This window comes from Macaca mulatta, chromosome 3, assembly GCF_049350105.2.
Source record: "Macaca mulatta isolate MMU2019108-1 chromosome 3, T2T-MMU8v2.0, whole genome shotgun sequence".
Taxonomy (NCBI): Eukaryota; Metazoa; Chordata; class Mammalia; order Primates; family Cercopithecidae; genus Macaca; species Macaca mulatta.
In genome coordinates, this window is record NC_133408.1 from 26,401,372 (window position 1) to 26,425,208 (window position 23,837).

The window sequence follows — 23,837 nt, forward strand, 5'->3', positions numbered from 1 at the left end:
GAAATATGCTTTTATGCTGCCTTTCACCTCTGCGCCATTGCACATGGTCTTCTCTCTTCCCGAAAATTCCGCACCGATGTTTGCCTGGCTAATATGTGTCTCTATATATAAAGGTAACTTTTTCCTCCTGACAGGCATCTTTGATACTCTCTCTTATCCTAAGTAGTTTACATTTATTTTATCATCCTTTATTACCACAATTTCGTTATCATAGACTCAATGTATCTTGTTTTCACACTGATTTACCTATTTATTTTTCCCTCTAGATGGTTAGTATTTTGAAGGCAGCGAACTTATCTTGCTTACCATGAATCATAAACATCTGGTGCACTACAGAATAGATCCTATGTATTCAATAATTGTAGAATTAGTATTTTATACTAGAAGTAGGTTATATAAAAATTGTATTGAACAAGGTAATCTGCAAGCTCCGCCTCCCGGGTTCACGCCATTCTCCTGCCTCAGCCTCCCGAGTAGCTGGGACTACAGGTGCCCACAACCGCGCCCGGCTAATTTTTTGTATTTTTAGTAGAGACGGGGTTTCACCGTGGTCTCGATCTCCTGACCTTGTGATCCGCCCGCCTCGGCCTCCCAAAGTGCTGGGATTACAGGCGTGAGCCACCGCGCCCGGCCTTAATCTGTTTTTTAATGCAGAAGGAATATATCAATTAGGTGTTGACTAAAGCATTTACAAAATTTAAGAGATAATTTCCAAACAGGCCAAGGTTGAACTGTTATCAGCAAATAGCATATCCTTCCATCAGGATGACACTAAAAGTCAGGATATTCAACTTGTATAATAAAATGTCATCTTTACTCCCACAATGCTTGGATCCTTTAGAATATGAATCTCCTTTCTATAAGCAACATGGAAAATCTCCACTGTTTTTCTGCAGGAAATTTAATTCTGAATATCTGCCACACAGCTACAATCAAAAGCATAGCTAATAAGATGAGCATTTCCAAGCTTTCATTGTTTCCTCTGGAATATCTATATTTTACTTTTGAATCAGATTACAGCAAACAAAAAGATATCTGGGTCCGTGGCATTATTCTAAATCCTCATACATAATTGTAATCTTGATCTTATTTCATTAGCTTTAATAAAGCGACTATATGAGGTATAAGCAGTGAATAATACTATTTCATATGAATCCATTATAAATGTACAAATTGTTCAATAATGAGTTATGTGATAAGTTTCTACACTATTACAAGGTTAGAGAAGTGTGTTGTTCCTGATAATTTACTTGAATACTTTAAATTCTATAGTTAAAAATACTATGTTATTTATTTTATTTTTTTTTTTCACCTGCCACACAACTTAGTGTTATGTTTCATGTTAAACTATACCCATTTCTTCTACATTGGATTTTCTGGTTCTAGATATAACCTAAATGCATGTAATTTTAGCAAAACCGATTCTAAGATTTAAAAACTCATAGAGAAGGAATGACAGTGATGTATGTCATTTATTAAGAATCTAACGTATAGCCAAATTATTTTATTCATTCACTTAACAAATGAAGTATAGCTAGCTCCCCTATCTATGGATTCCACATACGTGGATTCAAACAACTGCTGATGAAAAATATATATTTTTTAAACTGCATCTTTATCGAACATGTACAGGCTATTCCTTGTCATTATTTCCCAAATAATACTATATAGCAACCATGGACATAGTCTTTATGTTTTATCTGATATTATGAATAATCCAGATATAATTTTGAATATATGGTAGGATATACACAGGTTATATCAAATACTATCCTTTTTTATATAAGAGACTTTGGCATCGGCTTATTTTGGTATCTGTGGGAGGTCCTGGAACAAATCACCCATAGATGTCAAGAAACAACTTTATGTCGAATGTCTCATTTATGACACAAAGCCATTATTTTAAATGAAGGCAATCATCTATGTTTAACAGATAATGAGTCTGATTTAGGCACAGAACATTTAGAAAAGATGTTCAAAGCTTCAGGGTCAAGGAAAGGAGGAAAGCCAAAATGGAAATTTGGCTGTACGTCATTTAGTCCTGGGATGCTGGGGAAATATGTATGAGTTGCAGCATGGAAATATCACCTCTCCATCACCACTTCCTGTTGTCATCAGTCTTTGCTTTGAGGCTTTGCTCTACATGCCTTTTAAAAATAAAATTTACTTCAAAATATTCTATTAATAAAGGTTTACAATAAACCTACAGATTGTAAGATTAGACAATCTGAAAATATTTAGACATTGTCATTCCACCATTACAAAATCACTGCTTTTTCTTTATTATTGAGGGGAAAAGAGCTAAAAATACATCAAAACCATTTACTCATATGACTTGTTAATACATTCTACAGAGTTATGCTGAAACAAGAGGAAATAAAGTGTTATTTCTCATTAATGTATTATAATGGAAACTGACAAGCATTGAATATGCTAAGCTCAGAAAAAATCTTTCAAAATTAAAAAAATGACTATTGAACATGATTATCATACATTCTCCCCACATATTCAAAAATAGATATTATTTTCTGTCTCTCCTTTATGCTGTAGAATCTTCATACCTTGGACACAAATCAGAATCATCGAAGATGGAAAATACTTTAAAAGATTCAATTATTTTGTACCGCTCTGCAATGCAGGTGCATTGAAAAATATTCTAAATTGAAAATGCTCCCTATGCACATGGTAAAGGAACATAATGTAAGCAAATTATACATTTGATTTCAGATGTCATATTACTCTGAAATTTTAGCTCAGTCTAAATCAAAATCATGAGGACAATCTGAATGAATGTACATTTCTATTATCTATACGGATCTTCCCATAATATTTAGAACAGGTAAGTATCCTTGAAAGTACAGCCCCAGAATAATAAACGTAATTCACATCGATATTAAGTTTACATATCGTGATCCCATAGAATCATGTATAAATTATATAGAATTTGAATACAGCAGGATGTACTCCTTCATGTACTTAGTACTGCTTATAATATATAAACTTTCCTTGACACTAGAGCAAAGGTCAGCAAACCTTTTCTGTAAACTTCCAGATACTAATGATTGTATATTTGTTTAGGCTGAATCAACTGTGCCACAGCTTCTCAACTCTGCCTCCAAAGCTGCCACAGATAATATGTGGCGAATGGGCATAACTGGGTTCTGATTACAACGGAGGGGTAAAGGGCAGTGAATTTGCCCTGAGACCCCTAAATTAAAAAATCCTAATGTAGAGCTTACAGGTTCTCAAACTAGTTGTTGAATATTTGGGGTCAAAAATTCCAATTTCTACAATTAGACACAAAGATTCAGATTTTTAAAAACTGCAATAGTATTAGAACATATAACTTAGGGAGTTACCAAAATACTAACTGTCGGAAATAGCGGTGACTTCCTCATTATGATACAACCAGCTGACAGCAGGCGCAGGTGAACTGCTAACTCGGCAAACCACTTCTGCATCTTCTCCTTGTTTGAATTCTTGTGGAGATACCACTTCTCTGAAAGTGAGTTTTTCTGTATCAACAAAGTAAAACAAATCACAAATCACAAAAGTATCATTGCTTCTTTCTCCCAATAACATAATCCAGACTCCATTGATACTATAATAAAATCATTAGGAAAACCTAGATACTTTAAAATCTTAAACTAGATAGTCTACTTCTTCTCCCTAATACCTTCCTATCTCACTGAGAATAAAATCCAAAGATCTTTCAATGCGATATGAGGTTCTATATAAACTGGAGTCTATCTCCTCAACTCCAATCCCAGTTTCTCCTCTCTCTTCCATGTCACTCTGCTCCAGGAAAACTGTCTTCTTGGAGGTTCCTTGAACATTCCAGGTTTGTTCTCACCACAGGGCATTTGCACCCCCTTCAATTCATTCAGATTCTTATCCAACCTGCCTATATAAAATAGCAATATTCCTTTCCATTTCAAGGTTCCTTACCTTTCCACTCCACGTAATTCATTTTCCATAGAATTCCACAGCATGTTTAGCTAGCATCTGTGTATTTGTTTCAGCTTATTTATTGTCTGTCTCTGGCTGGGACTCAGAATTATAGTGTATACACACCCAGTAAGTGTCTTGAATGAATGAATGAATGAATGAGTGAACATGGATATTTATGCTTGATGAGAAATTCTCATAGAAGTAATGAATTCTTCTTGCAAAAATTTGTTGTTTACCTTCACAAATGAAATGTCAGGATTCTTCTTTTGCATCATTTAAAATAATAAAAGTATTTCCAAACACTATATCTATAAAATGGCCATTTCAATTTAATTATTTGCTATTGTGAAATAGATACTCCAGGGGGTTACATAAATTAGGACAATATCATTTCTTCAGAAGCTTAGAATCAAATGGGAGGGAAAAATTCCAAACCAGGAAACACAAGAGCAACAATGTGCCCACAAATTGCCCTGGTCATCAAACAGGAAGTCCTGCTGTAGGAATGTTCTGACTCTGTTTATCATATCCTATTTCTAGAATAATAAAACACAAAGCTACAGATATGAGACGATTTAAGGGCTTGCATTCCAAATATATATATATATATATATATATATACACATATATATATATAAAATTTATCATTGGTAGAAATGCTAACTACCTATTAATTGTAAGACATTGTTGTAAGTACTTTATGCAATATAATTTAAGGTAGTACTCAAACTCCATGTATCACACAGGTACCATTATTATCCTCATTTTATATATGAGGAAACTAAAGACAGAGAGGTTACATGATTTGCTCAAGGTCACAAAAGTAATTGGAATATCTTGCTTTAAAATACAGGAGTCAACAGATTTCAATGTTCCTAAACAGGTTAATGATTCCTAAATATGAGAAGGAGAAAGGAACATAGGAAGAAATCTATCCGAGTACCTAAAAAGAAGTGCAAATGTGGAAAACTTTGCTCATAAAAACACTTAGTGGTAGAGAATCCTGGCTTAATATTATTGGCTACTAGATTAGTTTCAACTTTCTGACTACTCCTGTTCACTCACCCTTCCCCAGATTCTCATTCTACAATGGTCAGGGCTGTCACACATTTTCATGTATTCTAATCATGACCTTCTATTTTACAGTGAAAAAAAAAAACACTGAATAAATATCATACCACTAAATAAACCACTATTATCTAAATACCCAGTAAATTCTTAATGGCTTGAGAAAATGAAAAGATTTTTATTAATATTATTAATATAATTGATGCCATATATATGTTTATAACCACTTATTATCTGTTATCTATTGTATTCTAAGATACAGTCTAGTAAAGCATAAATAAATGATATTTATTTTTAAAGCATGTAGTTCTTAATAAGTGTTAAGTTTTATTATCAAACATTTTATTTTGTTTCAATTATTTATAAGCAACTGAAATTTAATAAACTAAAACATAAAAACACATGACTTACGGTAAATTTCCAAAACTACTGTAGCTTCTTGTGTCTGTCCTTTGGCATCTGTTGCTTGACAACGATATATCCCTGCATCTTCTATATTTGCATTGTAGATGGTTAACCGTGACCTAACACCTTCCTTTTGCACTACTATCCTCTGTGTTGAAATTATCTTCTCTCCTTGAGGATTATACCAATCTATACTTTCAGGTTCACCAATCGCTGCAAAGAGCCATGGAAAACAAAGGTTTGAAAATATGTTGCAAATATTTGAGCATTGGCATTTACTATTATGTAATAATATTAACAATTTAGAAAAAAATTATGTAAGAGACTGGAAATCTGAGAAGCTTACAAAACTGAAAGTAAATGCAAACGTTAGTGCAAATGTTCATCTTTGTTTAACCAACATGGAGGATTCACGCTTGAGTAAGCAATACCTAAAACTTTCACAGCAAACTTCTTGTGTAGTATTTAAGCTATGATTGTTGAAATTTTCCCTTAGTAATCACTATATTATTACATTTAAGTTCTGAAACTTCCTTGACCACCAAGCCAGGCATAAAACCCACTTAAAGATAATATCTGAACAGAACCACAATTATTAATACGATTTCATTTGCTCAATTTTCTTTGCTAGGGTCAGGAGACAGCACTTAAAACTCTGATAATGCCGAGCTTAAAAAAATGTAAATCTTTCACAAAACAAACTTTGGCCTTTGATAATACTAAATTTGAAATTAATTTCCCTAGTTGCTAAACTTGGATAAAGCCAATGACCATTTTTATAATGATGTCCTAATCTCTTTTCCCAACAGAAATAAGTAGTTTCATTATTTTAATCTAAAACTGTTAACTACTTTATCGTATGATAATTACAATGCATCAAAATGATACTTACACTTCTAGGTAATTATAACCAAATCATTACAGGGTAAACATTTATTTAAGTCTTCCAATTCAGAATCTAGGTTATTATCCTTTCGTAAAAGCTAAAGATTTCTGTGTCTGCTTTTAGTCACCAAAAGGATGTAGTTCACCTAATTACTTTAGATAGCATTTATGAAAGCAGCATACACTATTAACTCAAAAGTATCGGTGGGGAAATGTATAAAGTCAACTAACATCTGCAGGACCTCTTTGAAGAAAATTATCCCTTCTCATTTTTCCTAAGAAATAGTTTTAGAAACAAATTATCCTCCTTTCTATAAGAAATTAGACATGCTTGAGTAAAAGTATGAAAGTTTAATGAATCTTAAATAGATCTTAGTTATGTTATCTTCAGTTTTTTCTAAACAAATCATAAAACCATAGTTGTTACACAGTAATGCATTTGAAGGGGAGGGATGTGTTTTATTTAATTCCTCCATCTATGGAGAAGTTACAAAAAATAATTTAAATATGTACTTCTTTACATTTGAATAATACAAAATAATACTTTATATAGCAGGTTAAACAGGATATTCTGATAAATATTTTGGACCTTCTCATTCTTAATATAATATAAATTTCATTTTCATTGACAGTTTATTGTGGATTTTCATAAAGCTGTTAAAATTGTGTTCTTTCAAGTATCTCTAACAAATAATAATTTCTATCAAAATTTTCCATTTTGATAAGGCTGGATTATTGTACAGATTATTTATAAATAGCATTAAACTTTTTACTTTCTTAAAATGTAGTTACAACAATTTTCTGTATGACACTTCTTTAGCTCTTTGAGGGCATAACATCCTTCTAGTTTAAATTTAAGATGTTTACTTTATTGAGTTTTAGATTCAGTATTTTTAAGGTGTCTGGAAATTTTGGAGGCATATCTAGGTTTTCAGCATTGTAGCAGAAAAATACACACAAGCATAGTGGCTTGCATGGTTTTCCAATATTTTTATTTTTACAGTCTTGTTTTACTACTATATTTAATATAAATAAGACTATTTCCAATACTATAGAAAAGCTCTAGGTGATACATTTTTATATAAAAGAAAATAAATGCTTACTCAGTTTACATTCTTATTAAGAGCAAAACTCATCACCAATGAATGGCCTTAATTCACTTTTAAAGCATGTCTTAATTTGAGCTATGCAATACATACAGGCAATTAGTCTATGCAACATATTTCATAGTAATATACAAATACATAAAAGTACAACAATTTCATTGTATTTTCAAAATTGATTTTTAAACTATTTTATTATTCTATCTTTATGTGATAGAATTCAGTGTGTCATAATTTATGAAGACATTAATAAAATATGGATGGGATTTAGAAACAGTGACCTATATGCTTGTGTCAAATTTCTGCGGACATCATATGTGATGCTGAATCAATCTCTTCCATACTCTCTGATTTTTTCATTTGTCAATATACAAATACTTGTATTAACATAACTATCAATTCACACCTTGAAGAAGGAAAATGGATAAAGAATCATGGGCTCTATTAATGTTTCTATAAAATGTGATATTTTATACATATATACTCTGAATATGATTTATAAAATGTTGTAACTATATCTCTATATTTATAAATTTGAATCTTGGCTTAAATAAATCACGTCATCCTCAAGACAATATTTATAATGCATTTTGTTTCTAGTGTCTATTTTAATCCAGTTTTAAGTAGTTGTAGTGTAATCAAGATTAGAAACAATTCTAAAGTAGTCTCATAACTAATTTTAGCACTAAGGTTTAAAAAATTCTTTAGGCATATCATAGTTTGGATATGAAGACTTGTATTTGTAAAAATGAATATATTGAATCTAAATAAATAATGTATTCATTTGTCAGTTCTATAATATGTTTAATTAAACTGTGATGCTGAAATATTTAAATGTCTTTTGAAAGAACACCGTATGTATATTATTATACTGAATGAGGCCCATAAAATATGCTGTAGGCATGATGACATATGATTCTTTCCATTGTCATAAAAATCTGGCCAAAGCTTTCCTGACTAAATAACTATCTATCTCATCAATGAATATTAGAAGAAATTTTTGGCCTAATATTTTCATTCAAGTATAACTACAGTGCAGTGTGCCATACCAAATTTATTCATTGCATATTTACAAAAATGGTTCAGTTATAATCTCTATATTCATCCTAATATTACTGCTTAGACAGAAATAATATTTAAATTGATTTAAGTTATTATCAGATATAATGCATGCATAAGTTATTTTCAAAATAAATGATCAAGATTAGCAGTCTAAATTAACAAATTAAATTAACAAAAATAAAATTCATATCATTTAATACGCAATTTATGGTTATTAACACTTTTCCAATAATTATAAACCCAACGATGGCCAGGTAAGCTGGCTCACACCTGTAATCCCAGCACTTGGGGAGGCCAACGTGGGCAGATCACTTGAGGTCAGGAGTTTGAGACCAGCCTGGCCAACATGGTGAAACCCCGTCTCTACTAAAAAAATACAAAAATACAAAAATTAGCCAGGCGTGGTGGTGCGCACCTGTAGTCCCAGCTACTCAGGAGGCTGAGGCAGGAGAATGTAATCCCAGCACTTAGGGAGGCCAAGGCGGGCAGATCACTTGAGGTCAGGAGTTTGAGAACAGCCTGGCCAACATGGTGAAACCCCGTCTCTACTAAAAAAATACAAAAATACAAAAATTAGCCAGGCGTGGTGGTGTGCCCCTGTAGTCCCAGTTACTCAGGAGGCTGAGGCAGGAGAATGGCTTGAACCCAGGAGAGGGAGGTTGCAGTGAGCCGAGATGACACCACTGCCCTCCAGTCTGGGAGACAGAGTGAGACTCCATCTCAAAAACAACAACAAAAACAAAAAAGTAAGATATTACTGTTAGAGAATTGAGTTTTTAACTACTTAAATTTAGCCAATGTATTTTATTAATATTTTAACAGAAACCAAGTTATCTGAAGATATTTATAGAAATACATACCTGTACATGTGAAGAATTTAGATTCTCCCACACTAAGCTCTACTTTGCTAAGTGAAATTGTCACCTGAAGAAGAGCTGAAAAAAAAATTGAGAAACAATTAATGGTGATTTTTAAACAAGATTTGTAGTAAGATTTTAATGCATGATATGTAAACCACGTGGTCCAAACGCTGATTATTTCCCCCCCATTTTTTATAACCTATAAAGAAAAATGCAAGTTTTGTAAAACATGATCTATCATTATACATGGTACTTTATTATGCATTTAACAATCAGACTAAATACAGCACTTAGTCAAGATGATAGTTTGATATTCGGTTAGTCAGGGTAAATGAACAAATTCACACTCAGACAATCTATTCCTTATTCAGAGATTAGGTCTTATATGTGAAAGCACATTGGGCAATAGCTAAAAATAAATGTTTGCCCAACAGTTGCATAAATCCTATACTATCATTACAACAACTACACACACACACACATATGTAAATTAACTACATGTAGACACCTACTAAAAAAATGTCTGTGAACGCAGGCATACAAAGGAAAGAAAGCACTGCACAGAGTAAGATGAAGAAGCACTGATTTTCACAAGATCAATAAGTTAAGTGAAGGATCCAGGACAATAAAAGAGAGGAGATGCCTGATATTTTAAATAATCTTTTTTTTGTGTGAAATTTGAAATAAAATACTTGAATATCTAGAATTTTAGAAGATAAAGTGTTATTTTAATATGAATTGACGTATTTCTAACAATATGGTAGAAAAGAGAGCATGACTACTTTCTAAACTCCGTCTCACCTTCCATGCGCTCAAATGCATGTAGCTGAGCTTTTGGCAAAGTGACAAAGCTGCAAGAGGTAAATAAAGGAAGACCTGAAACTAGAGTACACACCTGCACTGGGAATTTATTGATCATAGTAACCAAAACGCCTATTTCAGTGAACACAGACTACACACAGATAGGATCCAAGTGTTCCCAGAACAACAAGCTGTGATAGCACGCCAGATAATGACCACGCCTTTAATCCCAGCACTTTGGGAGGCCGAGGAGGGCAGATCACAAGGTCAGGAGTTCGAGACCAGCCTGGCAAACATGGTGAAACCCCGTCTCTACTAAAAATACAAACATTAGCTGGGTGTGGTGGCAGGACCCTGTAATCCCAGCTACTGCAGAGCCTGAGGCAGGAGCTTGAAGCCAGAAGGCGGAGGTAGCAGTGAGCAGAGATAGCGTCACTGCAATCCAGCCTGGGCAACAAGAGTGAAATTCCGTCTCACAAAACAAAAACAAAAAAAGAACACCAGGCAACACTGGACTGGAATAAGATTTACAATCAAGGGAGGGTATAAAATCAATCAACCCAATGGTGAAGGGAAATTACAAGGAAACCTGCCTCCCCCAAGCTGGGAAGGGGGAAAATGTTTCTCATTAGATAAACCAGAAGTTCTGCCATATCCCATGTTTGGGATTTTAATTATAGACATGTGTGCTTTGGAAAACCTCAACTTGAGAAAAACTAAAAAGCAGTCTCACATGTAGGACTCACAGCTAAGTGACAAAAACAATCACAAAAACCATTCAGAAGAACCATACCATAGGCCCATATTGGCCAATAATGTTATAAATGAGGCTGTCTTCAATCTAGGGGTATATTCTGACATTATAAAACACATGGTGAAATAAGGCCCATAAGCAGGGGTCAGTTGAAACAGCATATAGGAGAAATAAACCCATGAGATTTCAACTAACATAATTTTTATGCTAAAGATATAACACAACTATGATGAAAGTATTTAAAGAAATAAAATGTGTAATCAAGAACAGGAGGAAGGAACAACATATTTATTGAGGAAAAAAATAAACTGGTAATTATGCTGTTTAAGCTCTTTAAAACATGTTTCCTCATACTCTCCATCTTAAATTGTTAAATTCCCTCCTCCTTTCCAGAAACTTCTCTGGGAAACTTGGGCAGGGTCTACGTGACTTTCCTGGGTCCTATTTTTATTCATAATTCACCAATACTCAGAGAATGGTTGTGCTATTATAGAGGCTCAATAAATGTTCAAATATATCTAACGTTTCAGAAAGAAAAAGAAAAGTACAAATCAGAAAGAATAAGAAAAGCAGGCAAGGGAAAAAGAGAGTAAGAGTACCTAAACTCTCTTTTTCCCTTGCCTGCTTTTGTTATTGATAAACCATTAATGCCAATTCCAATGAAAATTCAGATTTCTTTTTCCTTTAAATAAGTAACTAATTTTCTTTTTGAAGTCAGCTTAAGTGGAATGAGGTCAACACAGGCAAAATGCAGAACTCAAGAAATTTGAGATTGCCCTTATAAGAAGCTTGAATCTGAAAAGATGTATAGGGTTACTGGAATCCAGAATTCTGGGCAGTAGGGCATAGCTTTTATAAATTGAGAAGACTTGAGAATGTTTATACATAGAAGGGAAGGAAGCAGAAAATATATTACAAGTTTGAAAAAAAGGGGGGAAATTATAATTATGTGTTTTCTCTCTTCTTTCTTCCCTTTACTTTCTTCTTTAAGATATAATCCCCTAAAACTGTACTTTCTCAAAATCTAATCTTGCAATCTGCAATCTGCAGTTAACATTAGCATACTTTAATTTTGAATTTTCTATATGCAAACCAAACACATTCCTCTAAAATCAAAATTTGCTCACTGTTCACTATCCCATTTTTAGTCACCATCAATCAGTTTCCAAGCATTGCCAATATAAACTACTTGTATGCATTTTTTTAATTTTTAAATACATGCACTCATTAATTTTAATTCAATATATTTCATCTACCAGTGCATATCTTTTTCTCACTTTTGCCTTTTTAATCTCTTTTCCCTCTAATGTATTTCTCAGGCTACTGCATGCATATATTTCTAAAACTATGTTTAATTTCACTCTAAAAAATCTTCAGAATGGATTTAATTTGTCCCTTACCATATGAATTATAATTGGAAGGACAATTGCTTTTCCAAGTTTAAGTTTATTTGCTATTACTCATTTCCAATGCTATGATCACCTAGGATTCATTCTCTCTCCTCTCCTCTCCAACTGACTCACACTTGCCCACCACTGTCCATTTGCCCAAACTGTTTTGTCTGTTCTAACCTCCTTTTTTTAAACAACCCCTCATGGCTTCCTACTTTCTATCTTCAAAGAAAACAAAATATCATGAACTTTACAAAACAGTGTGTGATAGACCCATCTATGGTATCAATAAATAAATATCTTGGATCAGTAGGAATTTCCATTACACAAATAAAACATTTTGTTGATCATTCTATTTGGTTTTCTACCTTATTTAAATATAAATTTCTGGAACTGAGGGCTCATTCATCAGACTTTATTTCTCCCAAACTAATAATAATACATGAATGAACGGCAAAATAATTGACACTTACCAAGAGCTTATCATGTGCTGGGTACAGAACACTGACTGCATTAACAACATATGATTTTGGAATGACTTCATGTAAGGATTTCAGAGCATCTAAGAAATGTGTGAGAATTATACTTAATGCCCACCACTGACCTTAGGAGTAAATTTGCTTTTCTAAGGAAGGGTTTATAAAAAAGACAGAACTTGAAAGATATAGCAACTTTGAAAGTCAAATACAGTTCTGAAAACTGTTTATACTGATTTGTCGATGCACGTGAAAAATAACATTAATTCATTTTAATAAAATAAAATTGAGCATGGAATTAATTTATATTAAATATCTGGTTAATTTTTCATTTAGTACAAATCACCAATGCACATATTAAGACATATTATTCATGGACATTTTGGTGACTGGGCACAATGATATATTTCGTTGCTATATATGTTTAAAATATATAAAGAAAATATAATTCTCTACTTCACTATATTTCCCAAAGACCAAATTTGATCTAATTGAACTATATATATATATATATATATATATATAAACATTGACATATTAGTAAAAACCTACAGAACTAAAATTTGAGGTCGTGCCTTAATCATTGCCCTAGTGACTGATTTTTGACCCACATCAATATAATGTAGGTGATGAGTATAAACTATACTCCTATAGCAGTCAGAAGAAAACTAAATGGTTTCCTAATGTCAAAAAGTTATGTTTGGAGAAAACTGTTCAAGAATGAAACATCTGATAGCTATCTATAAATATCATCACAAATTTCTTACTTAAGGAAAAGTTTTAAGCCAAAGGACTCAAAAGTAAATGCATGATAAATATATATTCTCTGTGAATAAATCCCAAAGAATTGCATGCATAACAATCTTAAAAGTAGAGTTAGGTAAATTAAAAATTATGTACTATGCTCAAAAGTATTTATTAACTACATGTATTTTCCAAATCCCTCTTCTAAATATGATCATACACAAAAATAGCAAGAAATACTTTCTAATATCAAGGGGTTTAAGATGCATTTGTGAGGACTATGGGGTACATAAAATTATGAAAAATAAAATAAGATGGGTTGTATCAATTTCGGCCATTATAAAATTTATAATGTATCAAGAAGACTTTATAGAGGAAAATAAAACATAAAAAATATAAAAAATGCCATAGATATTGTTATAAAAGGAAAGAAAAGAATAAGGGCATTCCACAGTGGGTAAGGCAGACGTGTTCAAGGAACATTTAGGAAATTAGCAGATCAGTATAGACAAGGTTCATCTCATCTAGAATATTGTTGAAATATTGGAAAAATAGTTTGGAAAAGACTCAGGAGAATATCAGAAACAACTGACTTGAACTTTTGTCCATTAATTACTTATAAACAAAAACTTACATGATAAAATTGGCATTTAGTAAAGATTGGTTGTGAGGTAAAATTACTGACAAATTGAATGAAGGGAGATAAAAACACGAGGGTATGTTGTGATAAATATATGAGTTGACTTGTGGCAAAGAATATGAAAAGGTAGAGAACAGATGTAACAAAAGATTCAAGGTAAGTTACATCTGTGATCAGTTAAAACATTAGTGATAAAGGAGAAAAGTCAAAGAGGTTACGATTTTCTACCTCTGTTAACAAAACGGTTATTGATACAACAAAGAATTTCACTATGGAGTGTTTACCTCCGAGAAAGGTAGGGAGACAGAATTTTGAGTATTTCTCATAACCAGCTAATGGAGGGAAAAATATAAGGCCACAAATTTATTTCTTTTTTCTTTTTTTGAGGCGGAATCTTGCTCTGTCACTCAGGCTGGAACGCAGTGGCGCGATCTCGGCTCACTGCAAGCTCCGCCTCCCGGGTTCCCGCCATTCTCCTGCCTCAGCCTCCCAAGTAGCTGGGACTGCAGGCCCCGCCACCATGCCCGGCTCATTTTTTTGTACTTTTAGTAGAGACTGGGTTTCACCGTGTTAGCCAGGATGGTGTCGATCTCCGGACTTCGTGATCCGCCCCCCTCGGCCTCCCAAAGTGCTGGGATTACAGGCATGAGCCACCGTGCCTGGCCCAAATTTATTTTTTAAATAAAGATTATTTCTCAAAATAAAACAGGTAACATTATATCAAAGGAAATCAATATCATAACAGAAATTAAATATTTATAATATAAGCATCCAGAGCAAACAAAGAGATTTTTAAAATTTATAGTAATATAAATATAATGAATGTATTAGCATTTCTAAGTTCCATCAGGGTACCAAGAGCCCTTTGCTATTTGATACAACATTTAGCAATGGCATTTAAAATGAGTTTATCACCTACAGAGATTTAAAAACTGACAACTGAAACAGTCTTCTAACCATCTGACACAACGCCTACTTTGGTTCACTTAGAATTTCATGAGACATGGGGAGATAACTTAAGACACTGATTGATCTTGGGACAATGAGCTGCAACATTTTTCAACAAGCACTTTTTTATTTTTCTAGGCTTCCACATTAACAGAGTTAAAAGACTAAGATATTTATTTAGTAATTATAGAAACTCTCAGAGTATTATTCCTTAAAATGTTCTTATAAATTATTGATTATAGCAAATGAATAAAATTTTCTCATTGAAACATTTTAAAATGTTATCTACTGTAAGGTGGGTTATTTGATTCTGAAAATTGCTACAGTATTCAAACAATTTCAGAAATCTTGGATCACTTAGGAGAGAAATTCTCTCACGTCAAATGTTTTAGGAACTCATGAATATTTTTTAAAAATTTTTATTGTTTCTTTAATTGTAACAAGAAAATAAAGATTTTACTGTAATTCCTCTTTACCTGCATACCTCTTTATATCTGTACTCAAACCTCTTTGATCTTCTCATCTTCAATTAGGAAAGTAAATATCCCTGCTACTAGGTCATGTGAATCCCTCCAGGCCTAATTGATTAAACCTTTTTTTTTTTTTTTTGGAGACGGAGTTTCGCTCTTGTTGCCCAGGCTGGAGTGCAATGGTGCTATCTCAGCTCACTGCAACCTCGGTTTCCTGGGTTCAAGCAATTCTCCTGCCTCAGCCTCTGGAGCAGCTGGGATTCAGCCATGTGCCACAAAGCCAGGCCGATTTTGTATTTTTAGTAGAGACGGCGGTTTCTCCATGTTGGTCACGTTGGTCTCGAACTCCCAACCTCAGGTGATCTGCCTGCCTTGGCCTCCCGAAGTGCTAGGATTACAGGAATGAGTCAACGTACCCAGCCTAAACTTCTTATTGATTCTTTTTCGATAGCACTTTTCCTGTCAAGCTATGCATACTGTTTAATAATTTTCATCCTAAACAAGAATAATTTAAAACCAAAAGAAAAAATAAAACAATAACCAAATAATATAAAAAAATTCTCTCCCTAACCCTCTCTCAGATTAATACAGTATATCCTACTTGTCATTACATTGTTTTAAAAAATGAACTTTCTAGTACCCATTCTTCTTTATTTTTTATTCTGTCCTCTCCATTCTACTAATAAGTTTAGTGCTCTTAAGATAAACCAAAATTTTCAAACTCAATAACAGTTTTCAGTTTTCATTTTTATTTGACATAAGAATGAGATCCTGCCAACTACTTTGTTCTTTAACCCTCCTGTTTCCTGACACCTACATAATTATAGTTTGCTCACTTTCCTATTCTTATATTAGTAAGGATTGTATATAGTATAGTATATAGTAGTATATAGTTATCTCTTCTAGCATATATCCCTTAAATATTTGTTTCTTAGCAATATCTTCTTTGTTTTCTTCTCTTGGTGTTCTGTCTTCCTGTGCTACAAACACATATGATATTTACTATGCATACCCACAGTAACTACTTTATTCCTCAAACATTTGTATCAAGTAGATTCTATTTCACTCCTATTTTAGAGATGAGAAGGCTGAGGCAAAGGATTGTGTTATTGCTACTAGCCACTCAGCCAATACATGGTGAAACCAGATTTGAATGCAGCCATTTGTTTGGTCCTTCACAAGCACTTGAGACTCAGCTTCTATATGGTCACCATCTCCTTATCCCTTAATCACCTTTTCTATATTTTAATTACAGATTGTGTGTGTGTGTGTGTGTGTGTGTGTGTGAATGCATGTCCCTAGTCTGTGTGTGTGTGTGTGTGTGGGTGTGTGTGTGTGTGAAGGCATGTCCCTCTTATCATTTTGGAGTCTGGAAACATATTTGCTAATACATTAAATACTATATTACTTTGAAAAATTTACATTTCTCAGATTTGGCATATCAAAACTCAAGAGCAGTCTCTTTCTGTCTTACCTTATTCCTTATTACTCATCTTCAGCGATGTAACGGTTATCCACTGAGCCTATTTGCCAGATAATTAAGAAATGTATAAGATTATATCTCCTTGTCCCAAATATAAATACTCAAAAAATCTAACTCATTCTTTTTTTAATGTCCCTTAAATATGCCTCTCTTTTGCATTCTTGCTTAGTTTTAGTCTCCCCATTGCTAGGCTGGTCCAGTGAATATTCTGCAAAATTGAGTAAGGTCAGGTATTTATCAGAAACATCTGAGGAAGTGTGTGTGTGTGTGTGTGTGTGTGTGTGTGTGTGTGTGTGTTTCTGGTATATGTGTGTAGTTTTTAAATTTAGTTTTGGTCTCATCCCTGGAAATTCTGATTCAATATATCTGGTGTAAGGCCAAGGAGTCTCATGTTTAAGTAATTAACTTACAGATGCTAACCATTACTACTCAGAAAGGGGTTACAAGTCCAATACTAGTGACTTCAATTAGAAGCTTCTTGATAGTGCAGAATCTCAAGTGCCATTTCAGAGTAATCACAATGTATAATTTAAGTTGATTTCAGCACACATTAAAATATGATCAGCATTGGGTTGGACTATGGCAGTCTAATATGTCTACAATCTCTAGGACAAATATACTTCCCATTGTACATAAATAAAACCCAAACTCCTTCACACTTTACCATTTAAGGTTTTCAACAATCTGGACATCACCTGACCTTACTAGAACTTAATTCTAACAAAATCAAAATAAAACAAACAAAAAATAGTAAACTATCAGGACATTTTGCTAAAGGCCCCACTCTATTTCCTTTTACGTTTTGTTCCTTATTAGAACTCTTTCCTTTTTCTCAACTATGAATATTCCTATCAGTTATACATGAGTACTCCAAATAGCCACATTGCCTTCTGAATAGTACTCCAAATAGCCTTTCATTGTCTTCTAAAATCCTGTAATACTTTTTCTTACAGCATATAACACATTGCACAGAAACAGCTTGATAAGTGTTACATAATTTTTAATATTCAGAAAACATAAAGAAAATTTAAAGACATGATATTACCCTATACAAAATAATTTAGTGCTATTTAAGTTAAAATTAATCTAAAACTGAAGAAGGCTGTTTGTTTTTAGTTTCTGTACTATTCTCTAGGAGCACATAACATATATGTAATTTTATTCACACATTTGTCTCTCCACTGGATGATACGTTCTCAGAAAATGGTGACAATGTCTGCCTCATTAATCTTAGTCTATAAACCCAGCACAGGTCTGGAAGAAAATACAAGCGAAAATATTTGTGCATAAATGAATATGTACTTTAGCAAAAATAAAACAAAAATTAAATACGTTCTTTTTAGACTTTTGTTGGGTTTAAAAGTTGAATTCAATAAAAAACAATTTTAAATCTATATCATTCTCAGTAGACTTGCTTTATTCAGTAGCATGTGTGTGTTTTTCATTTCAAATATACACGTCACATGTGAACATAAAATGTACAAAAACGTCATCTAAATAATCAGTACTGAAAAATTAATCGATGTCCAAAAGAGGCCATGTGAATAAAAAGGGAAAATAAGGTTCAAATAAAAGAAAGAACTAAAAGAGAAGATTAGAATATCTGTTTTAAAAAGTGCAGAGATGATGAACTAGGGAAGGCCATGATGGTCAATGTATTACATAATTGTTACAAGCCCATCAGACATCAAGCCACAAAACTGAAAAAAAAAAAAAAAAATCAAATATATTTTGAAAATCTCCCAAATGTCAAGCATGTAGAAACCTGGGCTAACCAAAAAATTAAAGTGAAATATGTCATACTATAAAGGAAATGTTTATGAAATGAGGCTTATGCTGCTTTAATATGCTTTTGTTTTGAAAAGGGAGAGAAATGATTATTTTCCTAAAATGCACTGTATGAATTAAGTAGCATGCAATACATTTAAGAAGTAAATATAGAAGTTACAACTCCAAACATAATTAAATAAACATTATTGCATAGAAATACCTAGCAATTAGTTTATCAGTAAAAGTAAAATCATTACTTTAATATTTAAAAACCAGTAAGCAATATGACCACCTGTCTCATATTTTTGTTTTAAAGTAAATCCTTTTTGTCTTCTATCATTTAAAGTAAATAAAAGTAGGAAATATATCTTAATGCCAGTTAGGCTGGGGAATGTTGTCCGAGAGATTAGTCAACCAATCTGTGCTTATGTGGTAGTTAGGCCCTGAGTACATTATGAGACCAGGAACAGGTCACTCATCACTTACTTTGAGAGTGATAGTTAATTAGAACTAAAATATCTTGAAGAGGCAGCTAATCCCAAATTCTACATCCAATCCAAGTTTATTTAAATAGGCAACACTTAGACATGTAAGTTATTTAGCTGCCCTGATGAAGCCAACATAGGACATAGTGTAAGTTGTGTTTTTTTTTTTTTATCACCACTAATATTATGCAGTACTAAATTAAATTATAGGAGTGTTTGCACTGTGCCTAATACTTAAGTCTCCAGACGCTTATATAAGTGCTTTGTCTTCCCCAATGTAGGTAGTCTCTCTTCAGATTAAGGTTAGCATAAACCTTGTTTATAAACCTGACAAATCAGAAATCAGATATATCTGATACATAAAGGTTCAGTCAGAAGGTTTTGCCTTCCTTTCTTTCGTGAATTATATGATACTACTAGATATTCAACACTTACATTGCTTAATAGTAAACTTTGATGTACATTGTCAGAAAATGTGAAACCTTGATCAGAGTACTGCAAATGCTACTACAAAATAATGTGGGAAAAAAAAGGAAAACACCCTCTTCCACATTAGAAAAATAATGGTTTTAATTAGAAGCACCAAAATGAGAGACCTATGAAAGATGTTACCATTAATGTGAGAATATACTCATTTCTTCTGTTTAGCGCCAATCATAAAATTACGGTAACATGAACTTTACATTACAGATTCCAAAATATTTCTAAAGGCATACCCTTCTTTAAAATAAACAATTTAGAAAGAATTTTACAAGGCATGTGTAGGTTTTCTGTAGCACATGGTAACAGTGATTACTCAAATAAAATCGACATCTGTAATCAAAGAAATATCCAACAATTTTACTCATTAATTAATCGGTTCATTCAAAAGCCATGCATAGACTCACTGAGGAGATGTGTTTCAACTGCTGATGAAGTTTGCTGTGATGTAGCCATAGGAAAAATATTTCACCAGGCTGAAAAACTCCCACTTTCCATAAAATCAACCATTTAAATGTTTTAAGTAGTAAACAGCAATTCTGTTTCTCAGGCCTCCAATCAGTTGTAGGAGCTCTTTATATTATAGCCAGAGACATTTATGTTTAGTACCAAGATTAAGTATTACACAAAGAAAACATAGTTTACAAAGAATGTACTCCAAAGTATTCATAAACATAGGGAAAGAATGACAGATAAGTTTTAAAACGGCAAATGAATTGAGTGGCTAAATACAGAAACAACCTTTTGTTTATGTTTTTCAGTGAAAGTATTTCAGGCATCTCAGAATCTTGGATAATTCTAGCCTGAAGGTGTCTCCAGGATCTCTGGTCTAACAATCTCAGGTTACATGTGGGGACAGGGTTCAGGTTTATCTGTTTCTGAAAGATCCATAGTTAGATTTAAGTGCACCTGTGCTTAGACTGTAATTCCTAGCCTGAATCAACTTTCGATCTCCGAAATACTTGGTGTTATTCTGTTGATGTTGCTAAAGAATTTAAGTGAAGAGGCAAACTTGGTACCTTCTCAGAATGAAGAAAAAAATTAACCTTGGGGGACTCCTTGCAGATTGGAAGAGGCAACAAACAGTCCATCCCTTCCCCTACGAAGCAGAGTGAATCGGAAGAGAGGATTATGGGGATATCAGATATATTCTTGTGTACAATGGCTTCCCAGCTTGAGCTACAATAACAGTGAGAGGTTTTCCACATATTGAGAGAAAGGCTGATATAAAGAAATTGGAGCTCACAATTTTGTTTGGCTGTGTGTGTGTGTGTGTGTGTGTGTGTGTGTGTGAATGTGAATGCATGTGTTTGAGAGAGAGAAAACAGCATGAGGCGACTCCCAAGACGGTGATCCTGCATCAGTGTTAAACACTGCGAGGAAGCAAAGAAAATATTTCACTGTGGCACAGTAAGTCCAAAAGAGAAATAGTGTCATGCTGTTGAGTAATTCTTGGCTCCTGTGTGGTGTGGGAAGGTGCAATGTCCCCAAACCCAAACAAACTCCATGCAGCACAATGTAGCTTCCGTCACTAGACTTGCTGTGAGAAAGTCCTTGGTAAGAGATAAGTGACTGACCTTGAGGTGCACAGCAGCCAGGAGTGGGATGGAACATGGAGCTGAACTCCGAAAAATCCTCAGCACCAATAAAAACTGAGATGGTGTCTACAGAGGCAAGCAGACCTCCTTAAGCTGCGGTGGGCTCCACCCAATTCGAGCTTCCCAGAGGCTTTGTTTCCCTACTTAAGCCTCAGCAATGGCAGGCGCCCCTCCCCCAGCCTGGCTGCCGCCTTGCAGTTAGATCTCAGACTGCTGTGCTAGCAATGAGGGAGGCTCCGTGGGCGTGGGACCCTCCGGACCAGGTGTGGCATATAGTCTCCAGGTGTGCTGATTGCTAAGACCCTTGGTAAAGCGCAGTATTAGGGTGGGAGTGACTGGATTTTCCAGGTGTTGTGTGTTTCAGTTTCCCTTGGCTAGGAAAAGGAATTCCCTTCCCCCTTGTGCTTCCCAGGTGAGGCGATGCCTTGCCCTGCTTCAGCTCTCGCTGGTCGGGCTGCACCTGCTGACCAGCACCAACTGTCCAACACGCCCCAGTGAGATGAACTCGGTACCTCAGTTGAAAATGCAGAAATCACCCCTCTTCTGTGTTGCTCACGCTGGGAGCTGAAGGCTGGAGCTGTTCCCATTTGACCCAGCCGTCCCATTACTTGGTATATACCCAAAGGGTTATAAATCATGTTGCTATAAAGACACATGCACACGTATGTTTATTGCAGCACTATTCACAATAGTAAAGACTTGGAATCAACCCAAATGTCCATCAGTGATAGACAGGATTAAGAAAATGTGGCACATATACACCATGGAATACTATGCGGCCATAAAAAAAGGATGAGTTCATGTCCTTTGTAGGGACATGGATGCAGCTGGAAACCATCATTCTCAGTAAACTATTGCATGAACAGAAAACCAAACATCGCATGTTCTCACTCATAGGTGGGAAATGAACAATGAGATCACTTGGACATAGGAAGGGGAACATCACACACCGGGGCCTATTGTGGGGAGGGGGTAGGGGGGAGGGATAGCATTAGGAGATATACCTAATGTAAATGACGAGTTAATGGGTGCAGCACACCAACATGGCACATATATACATATGTAACAAACCTGCACGTTGTGCACATGTACCCTAGAACTTAAAGTATAATAACAATTAAAAAAAACACACACAAAAAACAAAAAAAACCTGAGATGGTGCTGTGGCAGCATGAGAGAGCCCCTTGACTCAAACCGAGTCATGCGAGCAAACCACATATTCACCAGAAATTTCTCTAAATAAGGAGTTCAAAGAGTCAGAAATTCACAAGAGCCAAAAATACCGCAGCTGAACCCATGAGCAGAATATGAGCATGAATCTAAGGGTCCCACCGGTAGCCACAGCTGTCTACGAGCTCATTTTCCCTCCTCACCAGATACACAGATGATATCTCAGGAAGGGATATTAAACCAAGAGTCTATCTGTGAGGTATCCAATTAACTGTCTAAACTGCAAGAAACAAACCTTCTGTCTTTAGTACTTTCTTACATAAAACTCTGCATATAATACTAGCTTCATGATATTTCTAAGAATTAGTAGAAAGAATTTAAATCAGTGTTTGACACATAGTAAATAATCAATAAATGTTAAATGCTGTAATAGTAACTCCTCCTCTTAAATCTAGAGGAGCTCACAAAGACAAATGTATATAATTTTTTTTTTGTTTCACGTAAGAAAATTGCTCCATATTTGTATACCACTGAGTGGAGATTGCCAATCAAAATTGTGTCTGCAATCTTTTCCCTCCAAATGAACTGAGAAAATCTTTACACAATCCAAACTGAAGTGGAATTTATTTAAGCAAAATTAGTTTTCCTGCATTTGATGATGTTGATTGACATGCTTAAGATTACCAGCCTTGGAAAGGTTGTACAACAAGCTGTAGACATTATATACGCAAATGTTCAAATACTCTATTACCCTGGTGAGGAATAGGAAATGCAGTGCAAAATTTAAAGTTTCATTCTTATAAAGCAAAATGAAAACATTCTATTGCCTTAGTAAATATTTGAAGAACACTGTGTACTAAACAAAGCTTATTATAATGTAATAAGTATGCTTGGAGTCACCAAGTTTCTTGATCAATTGTAAGAAAAAGTGAAATAGTATCAAAAGTGCTTTATTTATATCTAACTAGTATGATAAGAAACATAATGAAATATTCAAGTATGTTGTGTGCTTCAAATTTGATCACATGGAAGTATGACTCCTTTCCCAACTGCTTCCCCTGGTGATTTGCTGTTTACACATCGGATACCTCCTTGGTGGGAGAAGGGAGAGGATTAGGAAAAATAACTAATGGGCACCTAGGCTTAATACCTGGGTGATGAAATAATCTGTACAACAAACTCCTATGACATAAGTTTACCTATGCAACAAACCTGCATAGGTCTGTCTCTCAAATGAGCTTCCACAGCTCATTTGGGGCATAATTATTTGTTTATATGGACATATCTCTAATT

At 34.1% G+C, this 23,837-nt stretch overlaps 1 protein-coding gene across 3 annotated transcripts in view; it reads right to left on the reverse strand.

Moving 5' to 3' along the window:
• Window positions 1-23,837, reverse strand: part of NCAM2 (neural cell adhesion molecule 2) — a 579,719-nt gene that overhangs the window by 257,478 nt on the left and 298,404 nt on the right. For all 3 annotated transcript variants that reach the window (XM_001106060.5, XM_015133085.3, XM_077997926.1), the window contains exons 2-4: window positions 9,335-9,409; window positions 5,431-5,637; window positions 3,372-3,515 (exon numbers count right to left, since the gene is read on the reverse strand). In XM_001106060.5, coding sequence (XP_001106060.1) covers window positions 3,372-3,515; window positions 5,431-5,637; window positions 9,335-9,409 — 426 coding nt within the window. The remainder of the gene's footprint in view (window positions 1-3,371; window positions 3,516-5,430; window positions 5,638-9,334; window positions 9,410-23,837) is intronic.